This window comes from Balaenoptera musculus, chromosome 2 (genome assembly GCF_009873245.2).
Source record: "Balaenoptera musculus isolate JJ_BM4_2016_0621 chromosome 2, mBalMus1.pri.v3, whole genome shotgun sequence".
Taxonomy (NCBI): Eukaryota; Metazoa; Chordata; class Mammalia; order Artiodactyla; family Balaenopteridae; genus Balaenoptera; species Balaenoptera musculus.
Genome location: NC_045786.1, coordinates 26,079,425 through 26,094,990, shown reverse-complemented (window position 1 = coordinate 26,094,990; position 15,566 = coordinate 26,079,425). Strand labels below are relative to the sequence as shown.

Genomic DNA, 15,566 nt, shown 5'->3' with positions numbered 1-15,566 from the left:
GGATCTAAAGTGGGCACAGGCCATGTCTTCTCCCTAGGTGAGCTGGCAGCTGCTGTTTTGGTGGGAGATAGAGCTGGAGTCAGAGGGACTAGAGCCAGAGTTAGGTGTGAGCTGAGGCTTCTTCTAGGCTCAATGGCAATTGGTGACCTGTTGGGGGTAGGGCTAGGGCCCAAGGGGCTGGAGACACACTTCTGAGTTGCCACCACTTTCTCCCTGTGCATGTGATGGCTGTCACTGCCTTAGCAGGGACCAGTGCCAGAGCAGGAGGGGATGGAGCAGGAGGCTTTTGGCATGCACTGAGGTAGTCCTGGCAGACCGGCCAGAGCATCAAGCAGAATCCAATCTGCTGTCTCTGTGTTGGGACTGAAAGCAATCAAGTGTATGCACACGCTCTTGAAGAATGGAGTCTTGGTTTCTTACAACTCTCTGGTAAGCCCCACTGGTTTTCAAACCAGCCAAGGGGGCTCGTCTTCCCAGTGCCAGTCCTCAGACCTGGGGTGCCTAACATGGGTCTTGTACCCCTCGTTCTTTAGGAGGATCCCTGAGCCTGTTTATACTCCTCTGGGTCACCTGCTCGGGGTGTGGGTCCTGAATGGATTGCTTCTCCTGCCCACCTACTAGGCTCTGTGAGGTTCTTTCTTGATAGCTTGGGTTGTAGAGAGCCATTCTGCTACTCTTCAAGTTGTTTGCAGTGAGAGTTACTCTATATGTAGTGGTAGTTTTGATGTCTTCATGGAGGAAGGTGAGTTCAAGGTCCCCCGACTCTGCCTTTTGATCCCCCTCCCGAGTATCCTTACTTTGAAATCTTTATTATTTCACATACACCAAAACATGCAAGAAGCCTTAACTAGAGACACAGATTTTAATTAGCTCCAGTGATTATAGCAATTCTCACCACACCCCTAGAATCAATAATTTCTGATACAACCATGGCGGATCACTCATAATCAATATTCTTCAGAAAATGGATAGTCAGGGTGATCAGCAATGCTGAAAGAGAAGGAGGGATATTAATTTTATTAACTCTGTCTCACATTTGTCAAGGAGAGTGTTCCTCTGTGGATGCAGTTAGGATGCTCTAAAACTCTAAATTTACAACCAACTCATTTACAACATACATATATGCAGGCTCCTGGTCCATATGTCAACTGCATCTTCATATCCAGTTCCCACATTCACATGCAGCATAAAAGCCACAGTGATATCTACCTTGGTTGGAATTACAATTTCTAAGAAGGTCTAAGAACTATAGATGAAATGCTAAGGTCACTTCAGCCCCAGGTGGAACATTTGGCCCTGGATGATGACAGTAATCACAGTAAGAATTTTGCTGATCTTTTTCACACATCCATCCAACACATAAACATGGAGCACCCCCCAAAATAAAGGTCACTCTGTTAAAAAACTTCTAATCTCTTGAGATATCATGTACACATAAATAACTATACCGATAAAAAGGGATTACTATTTTCTTAATTTATAATGTATTAAAACACTGGTTATCAAGGAATTAGTATTACTGCTGTTTTCCTTTTTTTCCATGTTTTTACTTTTCTTTCTAAGTTTGTCTTTTTCAATTCAATTCATTAAAGAGTGCATTCTGAGCAATTCCATGTGCCAGGAGCCATGCTGTTGACCTAAGTCCACAAATATGAGTAAGTCTAGATATTCACAGCCTAATAAGGAGAACACAGAAGTATACTTCAAAGATTTGAGTACAGAAAAGTAACTTTCCACCTTTTTTTCATTTATAATATCCTTTCTCAGAATCATGATATAGCTTTACAAACAAGAGAAAGAGTTTTGACATCTTTCATTTGAAACTAGATCTTTATCAATAATTTGTATTCCCTTCTCTCTAAATTCCCTTCCAAATTTCTCTGTTTGATTAGTCTTCTTTCTCTTCAGTCCTGATATCCTCCTGCTGTAATTGAACATGGAATTCTATGTTTGTGAATTAAGTCAAAGTCGAGGAGGTAGGGGCTCCCCAGGGGGTGGACTCCTGATGGACAAAGGCAACACTGAGCTAAGTCTTAAATCAAGAAACCAGAGAGACCCACACGATCTTATCTGGATGTATCCTGCTAAGGACACAGCAGTCACTCACTGGAGGGTCAGTTAAGTTCATGACCTAACTGTAATTCAGTTTGGTGAGATTACAAGGATGAGGAAATGGAGTTGTAATAGGGAAAAAGGTCCAATGAAGAGATAAATTTGGAAGAAATGGATGATGTCTTGGGAAAGAAATGCACATTAGGGAGAAAAGCCACCAGACATTTAGGGGAGGGGGTGGAAGCATGCCCCACTGTGCCTTCACAGCACCGACGCACATTGGCCTTTATGGGCTCCTCCTCCATAAAAATATTAACATGACATTTTACAATTGTGTTAGGATAAAAATGAATGTATCCAGGCTGGATTCACTGTTACATAGTCATTACTAATACAAATCATTTTCCCCTGATTTAAAAAAAATAAAGGTGAAACATTTTCCTAGGTCCCTAAAAGAATAGTGGGCTGTAGGCACTGTGCCTTCTGTATCTAATGGGTACGTCAGCCCTGAGAGGAAGTACACCAGGCACAGAGATGAGGGGCATAAAGTAGTGAATTCACCACAATGTGAACTTTGGTGATTTTACTTATGAGTTGTCCTGGGCCCTGCTAACATTTCTGTTAGGTCAGAGACTGAGCCCTGGAAGAAACCTCTGGTCTGAGGTCTACAGGAAGCCCTGGTTTACTCCTACACTGGAAATCAGGCCTGCCTTCCTGGTTAGAGAAGCTCAGTTTCTCTGCTGACCTGCATGCTACAGAAAACAATGTGTGTGGACCTCCCTCCCACCACCCCCATCCCACCCATCTAGGTCATTACAGAGCACCAAACTGAGCTCCCTGTGCTATACAGCAGGTTCCCACTAGCTGTCTATTTTACACATGGTAGTGTATATATGTCAATCGAAATCTCCCAATTCACCCCACCCCTCCACCCCCAACCCCCGTGTCCACAAGTCCGTTCTCTACGTCTGTCTCTCTATTCCTACCCTGCAAATAGGTTCATCTGTAAGGGGATATATGTATACATATAGCTGATTCACTTCTTTGTACAGCAGAAACTAACACAACGTTGTGAAGCAATTATACTCCAATAAAAAAAAAAAGAAAACAATGTGTCTGAAATATATACAAGTCACTTACAAGAGCAAATCATAATATCGTACATTACTGTTGAGGCCATCAATTGCTTTCATGTCTTCTGGAGTCAATTCAAAATTGAGAACCTGGAAGGAAGGGAAGAATCACATTAACCTCTCCCCCAAGGAGTTGGCCTCCCCCTGGGAACTGGAGGACTTTCCAGCTGGATGGACGCAAGAATAGAGTACAGGGAAGACTTGCCTGTCCTCAGCTTCCAAGTGAACCAGCCTGGGAACCCTTCTGTGGGGTTCTCCACCTCTCTTTCCCACTCCCTCTCCTTTTCTGCTCCATTTCACACACACACACACACACACACACACACACACACACACACTCACACAGCTTGCAAGGCATCAATCCCAAATCTTTCTAAGTGAATTACTTGTGACAGAAAACAAACAAACAAAAATCTTCTTTTTCCAAACAAAGGGGCAGTTGGACAACCTGGACAAAATACTCGTACTTGACCAAACATTACACTGATTTTTCCTTCCCAACACCCCTAAGTATGACACAGCTTTGAGCTTAAGCAAGTATTGGAAGGAGGACACCCCCCCCCCCCCCGTGAAAACCTATCCGAGAAGCCCATATCAAACTTACTCATTCTCTATGAATAAATTGAACAAAAAAGATTATGTAAATGCCTTGTAAAGAAAGTTATGAAATGTATTTAAAATATTAAAGAACACCTAAATAATTAGAAATTCATATCATAGTCATGGAATAGAAATCTCAATCTTGAAAAGAAATCAGTTTTCTCTAAAGTGATCTAGTGTTTCAATGCAACATGAACCAAAGACTTAAAGATTTTTTCTTTTGTAGAAGTTGGTAAAGTGATACTAAATTTTATATAAAAGAACAGCTAGTCAAGAGCAGCCAAGACATCCTTAAGAAGAAAAATGTACCGTTCTTTAAAGCAAGACTTATTTTCCACCACAATAAGACAGTGCAGCAAAGTAAATAGCTAACTAGAAGAAAGAGGCCAGAAATGTACTTATGGACACTTGATACATGACAGAGTTGACAATGAAAATCTGTGGGAAAATATGGACATTTAGGTTTCTATTTAAGTATATGTATATATATCCATTTTCATGTCATATTAGAAAATCAGTTCCAGGTGTATTACAGGGCTAAATTTGAATGGAAAGACAAAAACAAATTTTCAGGGTAATATTTCCCTGCCCCTTGAATTGGCCTGACCTGTAACTTACACTGGACAATGAAATTTGCCAGAAAAAGTGGCGAGTCAGTTCTGAGCCTAGACATGACAAGGATTTTTTTTTTCCCACTCATGGCCTTGGTATCATACCATTGTGCTGAGATGAAGACCAGGTTAGTGGCCACAGTCTAGCCGACTATACATGAAAAACCGTATGGAGAAGAGGGCTGGCTCCTCTGACAACAGCCAAATCCACCTGCTAAAGCAGCACTGCCTAGCTGCTCTGCATTTGACTGCAAATACATGAGACGGCCCAGCCAAGGAGAGAACAGCTTATATGAGTGCAGGCTAATTGTCATACCACAGAATCATGAGATGCATAAATGATTTCTGCATTAAACCCCTTAATGGGGGGGAGTTTGCTGTACAGCTATGGCTAACAGTATAATAATCGTCTCATACATATAAATCAAAAGACAGACAACCTAATAAAAATGGACAAAGTCTTGAACAGGAACTTCACAAAGGCAGAAACTCAGGGAGGTTAGAAGTTTGAAAATGAAACAACGTTACTATTCAGAGGAATGCAAAATAAAACCATGATGACATGGAGGTTGAAGATCACTGCTGTAATCTGTGTGCTCCCCAAATTCGTATGCTGGAAAACTCACTCCTACTGTAATGATATTAGAAAGTGGGACCTTGGAGTGGTGATTAGGTCATGATGGTGAAGGCTTCATGAATGAGATTTAAATAATATCATATATCATATAAGAGACTCTGAGAGCTCCGTTGCCCCCCACTACATTAAGATACAAGGAGAAGCCTGTGACCTGGAAGAGGGCCCTCACACCACCACACGGGCACCCTGATCTCAGACCTCCAGCTTTCAGAACAGTGAGGAACAAATTTCAGTTGTTTCTAAGCCACCCAATCTGTGGTATTTTGTTATAGCAGCCCAACTGTCTAGGAAAATCACAATTCAATTTCGTCAACTGAGAATAAAGAAAATAAGATATCACTTGCAGGGTGACAGAATAAATTGCAGATGTAATGCTGGAACTAAAATCTCCATTTTCTGTCCAATCTTAATCCTATCCAGCCATGCCACCTCTCCTGTTGCCACAGTAGGAGGAGAAAACCATTAGGAATATACATAAGGCATACATGCACAACAAATAACAGGTAACTCATCTTGGCCCAAAGATAGTCCTGAGAGCTGGACAAAGAATGACCCTCGTGAAGGATATTATTTAGACCCCCTATGCCCACAGCCCCACTCATCACCTGCATGTTCTCTTTGATCCGCTTCTTATTGTAACTCTTGGCCAGGACCACAACCCCACGTTGCATCTGGTAGCGAAGGGCTATCAGCGCTGCGGTTTGCTTGTGCTTTTTTGCAATGGCACAAAGAACTGGGTCCTCCAAGAGAACTGGGTAGCTCGGGTTCACCCTGGAAGGAAATTCAGAAATGCTGACTATCTGAGACTGAGTATTCAGTTTGTTAGGAGGCTTCCCAAACAGACCAAGTAAAGTAGGTCCACTCTAGACCACTGCTTCTCAAAATGTGGTCCATGGACCAACAGCATCAGTATCACCTGGGACCTTGTTAGAAATGCAAATTCCATGGCTTAACTGCAGACAAACTGAATCAGAAACTCAATTGTGGCACCTGGCAATCTGTGTTTACAAATCTCTCCAGGTCATTTGGATGCATGATTGAGTTGAGATCAATGCCTCCACAATCATGGTTTTTTTCTGTTTTACATCTCAGTGGCTGTTTTTAATTCTCCAATCACAGCCCCGAAGTAAGTACAAGAGCATGAAAGGAGCAAGAGAAGGAAAAGACTGGGATACTTTTTAGTGTAATTTTCTTGGGTATTGATAAAAATTGAGTAGTCTCAAAATGAGAACTATTCATTTCATCATTACTTACAGTGTGCAATACTTCTACAGATGTTTACAAGAATGGTTCAAATTGTAATTTTTTGGATCATGATAGACCTGGGAGTTATATGTTATTATCCTGATTTTATACATAAGGTAAGTGAAGCTTGGAGAGTCTATTACTAGTAATGTGTTCCTTAGGTAATAAATAAGTAAATCATGATTTAAGCTTATGTCTTAGGTCTCAACCTGGGGATTATATATAGATTTTAATACAGACACATGTTATTGATCAATCTACAACAGGACACATATAATATAAGAAAATTGGCTGGGTGATGGGAATACAAAAGAGAAGGATTCCTTCCATCCCTCCCCTCTCTGCCCCAAGCAAGTTGAGAGTTATCTCCAGAGCACTGAGTACGGTATGACTAAAAATATTTCATCAGAAACTGAATTTTAGGTAAACTTTCCATTGTCTTCATTAGGGTTCATTACCAATCTTTTAATCGTTGGGATCCCAGAGCACCATAGGCAACAAGAACAATATCGTTTGACTTGCAGAAGTCCAACAGTTTGCTCTGATTGAGATAAGGATGACATTCCACCTGTAGAAGGCCAACATAGAAGAGTTTCAGATTATATGAAATGGTAATGTAAATATGACAGAGAAATGTTAGAAGTTAAAAAAATCTAAAGAAAAAAACTGTGTAACATTAAATTTAAACTGGAATTATCAACGTCAAGTAATGATTTTTTTAAAAAATACATTTTATATCTCTGTCCCTGAAAAGGTAAAAAATAATGACATTCCTGAGAACAAGCAACTCTAGGGACCAGATCTCAATTACTAAATACACTACCAGGAGACACGCCTAATTCCAGATCTGAGACAGGAAAACAACTGTTTGAGTCTTGGACATCAAATTTTGCAAAGAATTTGCTCCAAGACTCATGAAGAAATGTCTGAAGCACTAAAAGAACCAGTTTGATGGGGATCCCACTGGTGACATTTGGGTAGATTTGAGCATCAAAAGGAATAATGAATAAAAGCAAATGTAACACTGAGGGTAAATAAAAATCCCTGAGTCCCAAGTGATGAGAGAGAGAGAAAGAACAAAAATATTTGCCTCCACTGATGGTGATTATTACAATAAATCCTTTCTCAGAAACTGAGAATTAAGAGGAAGGAGTTAAGTTTTCACCCTGTCTTATAGGAATAAGGTATTTTATGCTGACTTAATGACAGAATTTTATTTTTGCAATAAAATGTCATGTAAGAAGATCAAAAAGAGTATTTAAGTTGAAAATATTGAAAAACATCCCAATGAAATAACTAATTCAGGTGAAAGTCGTTGATGGATTCTCAACCATTATGTGAAAATTTGGGGAGAATCTAACTTCCCCAGATGACTAGGTAATTTCAACAGGGAAAATACACATTTCCAAACAAAAAATCTAGCTACCACTAGCTTTACCAGGAGAACAAAAGTACCATCATTCACAGTGGGACAACCTGTCATCATGTGCTTCCTACTGGAGTGCATTTGAAGGGCACAGCATGCAAAGGACGTGTTCTTGTCAAAATGTTTAACCTTAAGGTAGTAAGGAGTTCAGATCTATCTACTCATTTACAGGAATTGAGAATAGAGAAACAAATTAACTAACATCACAAGATGATAGTCTGATAAATCTATTATATTTGTCAAAAACCTGTCTGGATATCATGGTTAAAAAAAATGATTGAGTGACCACCATGCTAGGTTAAAAGAGCTTGAGAAACATGTCTCAAAGTGACATGTGAATTACAATGAGATTCAAGTCAACAAAATATTACATACATAAATATATATACATATATATATATATATATATATATATATACATCTGGCAATGTGGCAAAACGTGAAGAATTTTGCATACAAGAGGGAAAATGGATGTTCTCTATCATACCCTTAACTTTGCTAATATCTGAAAATTTTCACAATGAAAACTTGGAGGCAAAATTAATGCTAAAATCACATTAATTTTTAAGCTTTTATAATTGAAAATGCTGATGCTGTATATAGATATATATAAATCTTGAATTTTACAAGCTACTTTTTCTGTAGAAGACTCTTACTCCTTGACTTAGGTTGTACTTGTGAACATTACATTATATGAAATACAACAGTCACAGAAAAACAAATATTAATGTCTAAACTGGTCAAACTCATAGAATTAAAAGAGTAGAGTGATGGTTGTCAGGGTCTGGGAGCAAGGAGAAATCGGAAGTTTCTAAACATGGGTGTGAAGTCTAGTACTCAAGATGAATAAATTCTAGAGATCTGCTGTATGGCGTTGTCCCTGCAGTTAACAATATTGTATTGCATTGTATTGTATAGTATTGTATACTTAAAATTTAAGAAGACGAATCTCTTATTAAGTTTTCTCACCACAAAAAAGTAAAAATACAACAAAAAATATACGAGCACAGGATCAAACAGAGAAAAAATGTGTTTAAACATTTAAGTTTAAGGTAGAAATCAATGGGAGAACCATACCAAGACCGAGTAAATCACAAGGTCTGCTCTAATTCCTGAGTGACTATTTCACCTACTGTTAGTATCACCATAAGACGTTAACTTCACCCTCTAACCTGGATGACTTTCATAGTCGCCAGCAAATTTTTCTGTACTATGCTTCCTGTTGAAGATCTCTAAAAGCAGAGACACTAAGACTAAGGACTCAGGCATCTGAACCCCACACAAACTCTTAAAACCTCAATGAGATCTCATTTTCACTCTTTATTTGCTTCTCATTCCGTGTTTTCATGGCCTTCCTACCTGTACACAGTTCCCTCCAAGGCACTTTCACCATCCAATTTCTGGTCATCCTTTACAGCTCAGGGAAATGCCACCTTCCTCTAAGTTCTGGGTAACTATTCTAACCCTCCTTTATCTCCTTTACCTTCCCTAAATGCCTACCCACAATTTAGCAGGAAACCCTCCCCATCTTTTCCACCAAGACTTTATCACACAGAGATACCATTCTGGGTTCTATTCACGCCCTTCCAGGCAGAGGCTCTGCTCTCTAGAATCTTCTGTCCCACAAAGGTAGGATGAATATGAGGGGAAGACAAATAGACATCTGGCTCTACTGCAGGAAGGAGGTTATGAAGAGCAGAAAGGAGAGGAAATGGAGGGTGCTCACCTGGTTGCAGACGGGCTTATACTTGAGCCCCGGCTTGTTCAGGATCTTCTCCAGCTGTTTGCGGTTAAAGTTGGACACCCCGATGGACTTGGCCAATCCTGCATCCTTACACTTCTCCAGGGCCTGGGGAGGAAGGGGTGGTGAACATGATTTGCAATGGGCTATAGAGCAAGAATAAATGCTGAAAAATGCTAACACGGTCACCTGTCAAGAATTAGCATGGATTATCAAGAAGAAAAAAGGGGAAGAATGTTGTGACACAAGAATAAGAATTACGGGACTTCCCTGGTGGCGCAGTGGTTAAGAATCCTCCTGCCAATGCAGGGGACATGGGTTTAAGCCCTGGTCCGGGAAGATCCCACATGCCGCGGAGCAACTAAGCCCGTGTGCCACAACTACTGAGCCTGTGCTCTACTGCGAGAGGCACAGAGCCTGCGAGCCACAACTACTGAAGCCCACGTGCCTAGAGCCCATGCTCTGCAACAAGAGAAGCCACCACAATGAGAAGCCTGCACACCGCAGTGAAGACCAAACTCAGCCATAAATAAATAAATAAATTTATTAAAAAATAATAATAAGAAGAATTACTGTCTCCTCCTTAGAAAAACCCAGAAGAAGATATATCACACTGAAGGAAAGAGATGCTATCTTCATTGTCCCAAATTCTTCTCCATTCCTCTCTGTGAACATTTCAGCAATGATTTCATCCACACCACCCCAGCATAACAGCCCTTTAAAGTTCATGAACTGCTGAATCTGATGGTCCACAGCCCATTCTCACAGGTGGAAGAAATGAAGGGGGTTCCCGCTCTCCTGACTTCCTCTCCTGGGCTCTCTCCTCCACGGACTCACCTCCCACGTGCGACAGAGATCCACTGTGTCAAATATCATTTTTCCATTTTCATCTTTGGGAAAAAGTTCCTCCCCTGGCTGGAATAGGATAGAAGCAGTCATTTTAAAGATGTCACTAAATAATTTCCCCACACTTAACCAGGCTGCCAGGCACATCTAGGACCAGGACACTAAACATCCATGAGGTAGGTGTAGCAACATTCTAGATCTCTTACACTTACTATATGTTTTAATAAATAGAATTTTCCTAGGTCCCAAAGGGGACTCAGAGTGACTTATGCAAAGAATGGCAATAAGTTACATGGCTTTATTTCCAGAAAAAAAGTGCAATCTTGACTTAAGCCTGACAATCAGATTTCCTTTTCCCTCTGAACATCTGATAGCCCTAGGGCAGTCACATGAATCAGCAAGGCTCTTTTTAGGTTAATATGGAATGTGGAAGATCCAGACATGCTCTCAAATGTTAATGACCATGAGCCTTGAACTGATCAAGGTTAATTTGCCACTGAAGGAAAATGTTGAGGTAAAAATAAAGCAAACCAAGAGTACTACAAAGTTAAGGGATAGAAAAAAAAGGAGACATTTCTGAAGAGTACTGCAAATCCTTAAATCTATCCATGGCTGGGACTTCCCGTCTACATAGTCCAATAAACTCTTTTGCATAGGGTAGCTTGAGTAGATTTCTGTAACTTCAAATCAAGAGTTCTATATAATGCAGTTCTTAATGGCTAAGTGCAGTCTACAAAACTCATTGTGAAGACAGCCAATGGTGTAGGCAAGGTCTCCCAAGTCCCTATAAAGGCTGCTAGGTTTAGACCCACCCAGAGAGAGCACCACCAACTCCGGTCAATTTGAAAGGGTGAAAGAGGAGATAAACTTATCATGTTCAAGTGTAAGGCAGCTTCATTGCTCACCACTGCTGCACCAAACTGTGTGTTCATGAAATCCCCAAGAGGCTCGGGACCCTGTGTTGAACGCCTCTATTTTTATTTCCTCAAGTTTTTGAGGCAGAGGATGTGAGATTGTTGAACTCTTTTCTCTTGGAGGCATGGACAGGAAATTAAGGATTCAAAGAAACCCAGTAAAAAGATAATCAGAAATTATGATTTTGGGACTTCTACTCTAGTGTAATCATCCCTACATCTTACTAAGAAAAATCTGAATTCAACCATCCATGCAAGTTGATAGATATTCTCACACAAGAAATAAAATAGATGTGATCACACAAATCGCAAACCTTCAGAGCCGTTGGCAAATGAATAATATAGAGATCAACATAATCCAGTTGAAGATTTTTCAGTGACTTTTCCAAGGCTGGTTGAACCAACTCTGGTCGAAGGAAAGTGGACCAAAGCTGCAGAGGTTAAAGAATGGGAGCTATGTTAAATTAATGCCTTAGGTAATTTTGTTTTTCTTCTTTCACCTAAAAATTAGACATTTTTCCTGATTAGAAACAGATGACCACAGAGGAAAACCACTCTGTTTCTTTTTCAGTTCCATTTTTGATCTAACCAACTGAAGTAAACTTTATTATTTGATTGATTTTATCATCAGTACATCATTCACAATAAAAAGAAATGATCCAAGAAATAAAGAGTATCATCAAATAATTACCATACTCATCATCTGAATTATGTTTGATAGAGTTTAAAAGCAGTTCACAAACTTAACCTAATTCTATCAAAGAATCAGTCCTCTCAGGAATTAGTATCTGTTTGTTTACATAACTGTAGGAAAAGTGCTTTGAACATATTAATATGAGCAGAACATAATTCAAGACACTTTTGCTAGATCTTGTGTAATATACAAACTGCCTCTCCTATTGCTCTCTCTCATTGATGGACGTAAGAACTGGGATTTAGAATTTGAAGACATTTTAGAAAGTCCCCTAGATGATAAGGAAAGCTATAATCTGATCACAGTTCTGTCTGATTCATTAGCCCATATGAAATCACACAGCTCTGGTCTAGGCTCAGAGAAGTAAAGTGACTTTACCTTAAAATTAAAATTTGAACACAGCAATGATGAGAAAGCCATCATCACTCTCATTTTCTTTTTGGATACCAGATTTAATATACAAATATGTGTGAAAAAAGTTGTACCAATAAGCACAGTTCACCAAACAACTACTGGTCCTATTATATAATTGTCACCTGTGCACAATCACGTTGCACACATGTGCACACTCACACAACACACACAGCACCTTTGAAGTGTAGAATATGTCTTCTCTCTTCACAGTGCCATCTGCAATCTTGCTGCGAATGGCCTGTCCAACCTGCTCTTCATTTTGGTACAAATGAGCACAGTCAATATGGCGGAACCCAACATCAATAGCAAATTTGGTGACCTCCAGAGCTTCACTCTTAGGAACCTACATAAGCAACAAAGGTAGTAGTTGGATACCCACAGGATTAAGAGATTGCTAAGACGCAAGCTTTGATCTTCCCAAGAATCAACTTTTCTTCATGCCTTTGGTTAGTTCTGCATGTGTGGTGATGAACCCATAACAGTTTCCCTGAATGTTCCTGGTAAGTAATTAAAGTTGGACATCCAGGAAGTCCTTCAGTCCCAGGCAATCACTGGTTCATCACTGGCATCAGAGGTCCCCAAGACCACCTCCAGTTTCAGTGATTTGCTGGAGGAACTCATAAGACTGAGCATAAAGTTGTAGTCATGGATATGATTTATACAGTGAGATATTTTAAGCAAAGTCAACAAAGGTATAAGGTTCATGGTACAAAGCATCAAGAAGCCAGGTGAACACTTCTAAGAGTCCTCTGTCTACCAGTGTAGCCACACAGAATACACCAAATAAAAACTGTATCTATTCAAAGTGTGCAAAGTGATGTTTTCATGTAAGTATCTATTGTGAAATGATTTACCACAATCAAGCTAGTTAACAGATCCATCTCCTCACATAGCTAACTTTTGGGTGTGGTGAGAACACTTAAGATCTACTCTCTTAGCAAATCTCAAGAATATAACCCATTATTATTAACTATAGTCACCATGTTGTACATTAGGTCTCAAGAACTTATTCATCTTATAACTGAAGGTTTGTATCCTTTGACCAACATCTTTACATTTTTCCCAGCCATGTCCCCAGCTTCTGGTCACCATGCCTCTATGCTTCTATGAGTTTGATTTTTCTGCTTCTATGAGTTTGATTTTTTAAGATTCTTCCCATAAAGAGATCATGCAGTATTTGTCTTTCTATGTCTGGCTTATCTCACTTAGCTTAATGTTCTCTGGGTTCATCCATGTTGTTGCAAATGGCGGGATAACTTCTTTTATAAGGCTGAATAATATTCCGTTTCTGTGATTCAGAATCTTTTCTTTTTCAAGGAGGTAGATACTTGGTCTAACTGCCCTTTGTTGGGTCTAGTTCTGGTTTTCCTTAAATGCACGGGCATTCGGAGATGTACCCAGGAATTAACCAGTAAGCTTCAGGAATAGCCTGGACCCTTCCCTCCCCTCATCCCACTTTACGCTGCAAATTAAACATGCCCTGGGGCTTCCCTCATGGCGCAGTGGTTAAGAATCCGCCTGCCAATGCAGGGGACACGGGTTGGAGCCCTGATCCGGGAAGTTCCCACATGCCGTGGAGCAACTAAGCCTATGTACCACAACTACTGAACCTGCGCTCTAGAGCCCGTGGGCCACAACTACTGAAGCCCACGTGCCACAACTACTGAAGCCTGCATGCCACAACTACTGTAGCCGGTGCGCCTAGACCCCGTGCTCTGCAACAAGAGAAGCCACCACTCGCCACGACTAGAGAAAGCCCATGTGAAGCAAAGAAGACCCAACACAGCCAAAAATTAATTAATTAATTAATTTAAAATAAATAAATAAATAAACATGTCCTGTCTTCAGTCTCCAAAGTGTTTCTGAATATTTCCTTCTGTTTTATAGATGAAAAAGATGAGACTCAAAGTTTAAGGACCAGTTCTTTGTCATACAACTATATACTCCAAAGACAAGATGGACAGCAAACTTTCTAGCTTCCAGTCTAGAAAATTGTCCATTTTGCCCCTCTTACACCCAAGCACTGAAGATTATAGTTTAATAAAAAAATATATTACAAAAAAACAAGAATTGAAACCTTGCCCTGTAAGACTGTAGCTTATCCCCTCAAGTGATATTATAGATTCCATTAGAATAAGTTTCCAAGCAGAAACAGAAAAACAAGGCAAAACACAGGCGGAGCATTTCTCGCCTGGCACCTAGCAGGCACAACACAGCAGAAGAGCAATTCTCTCCCATTATTTTTCATTCACCTCATCTCAGGACCTTTTACCTCAAATACTTCTTTTCGGAAAGAGGAAAGAGTTCTTGAATGAATGAAGCATACAGAGAAACCACACCATTGCAATCACCCTCAGAGCAAAACAGCTGACAGTCAGTGTTCTTGATGGTTGAGTTTCACCTCTTCTGCCAAGCTGGGAAAGAGACGGAAACTGGAGGCAAACCCAGAAAAACCGGTAGGTGACCACAGCTTCAGACCCTGATGCCGAGGGAATACTGAATGCCTTCTCTCCTTTCATAGGGGATGGTTGTAGCCTGGTTAGTAGAACCAAGTGACCCTCCCAGAGTCGCACAAGAACTCAGTGACTTGACAACCTAAGTCCGCTTCCACTCACGTTACATCCATTTTCTTTTCTAACCCTAACCCCAACCCACAACTGTTACCTCCTCAGGGGCATAGGTTCCAAATCCCAGAACGGGAACGAAGTGGCCATTATTAAGTTCCAGACACTGGCATTTGGGGTCCATTGCCTGTTGCTCCTCTGACTAAGCAGACTCTGATTTTTTCTTCTGCCCTCACGGGCTATGAATAACAGGAAGGTAACACCCCAACTGCACTGTCCAATGTTAGCAGAAATATTGCAGGAGGAGCATGATTAAATCAGTAGCCATGGAGTAAGGAATATTTCAAGGTAATTAACTTGTTTGGGGTTTGTTTCAGAATAATATTAAGTATCGTATAATGATAAATAAATCACTAATTGCTTGGAAATATTTTACCTCATATTTTTAATAAGTAAATTTACAATTCTGGATCCACTTACATTACTGTAAATTATTGCATGGGATTTGCTGAACAATTATTGACCATATGTTAAGACTAGAAACCTCCACATACCAATCTTTTTTGTTTTTCTAATTATGAAGCCCAATCTTGACCAAACATCAATTGAAACAATTAACTATATTACAGCACACACACACAAACACACACAATCACACAACTTAAAGGAGTGACTAATAAGCATTTTTC

At 40.1% G+C, this 15,566-nt stretch overlaps 1 protein-coding gene across 2 annotated transcripts; it reads right to left on the bottom strand.

Moving 5' to 3' along the window:
- Window positions 1-843: 843 nt before the first annotated feature.
- LOC118891271 (dihydrodiol dehydrogenase 3) lies at window positions 844-15,186 on the bottom strand. 2 transcript variants are annotated; one of them, XM_036845050.1, is made up of 9 exons: window positions 14,978-15,186; window positions 12,489-12,656; window positions 11,520-11,636; window positions 10,283-10,360; window positions 9,431-9,553; window positions 6,737-6,846; window positions 5,639-5,804; window positions 3,193-3,275; window positions 844-990 (listed from the first exon to the last, which is right to left on the bottom strand). In XM_036845050.1, exons 1-9 carry the CDS (start codon window positions 15,059-15,061, stop codon window positions 948-950), a joined length of 972 nt encoding a protein of 323 aa, XP_036700945.1. In that variant the 5' UTR covers window positions 15,062-15,186; the 3' UTR covers window positions 844-947. The 2 variants fall into 2 exon arrangements, with proteins under 2 accessions (XP_036700945.1, XP_036700947.1); XM_036845052.1 differs by having other exon boundaries at window positions 3,216-3,275.
- Between the last annotated feature and the right edge of the window lie 380 nt (window positions 15,187-15,566).

Bases quoted from the DNA above. Each gene is read 5' to 3' on its own strand.
- LOC118891271 (XM_036845050.1), bottom strand. From the start codon at position 15,061: ATGGACCCCAAATGCCAGTGTCTGGAACTTAATAATGGCCACTTCGTT. The intron at 10,361-11,519 runs GTTTGCGATTTG...ATCCTATTCCAG, and splicing joins ATTTGCCAACGGCTCTGAAG to CCAGGGGAGGAACTTTTTCC. The intron at 9,554-10,282 runs GTGAGTCCGTGG...CTTCCTCCCCAG, and splicing joins ATCTCTGTCGCACGTGGGAG to GCCCTGGAGAAGTGTAAGGA.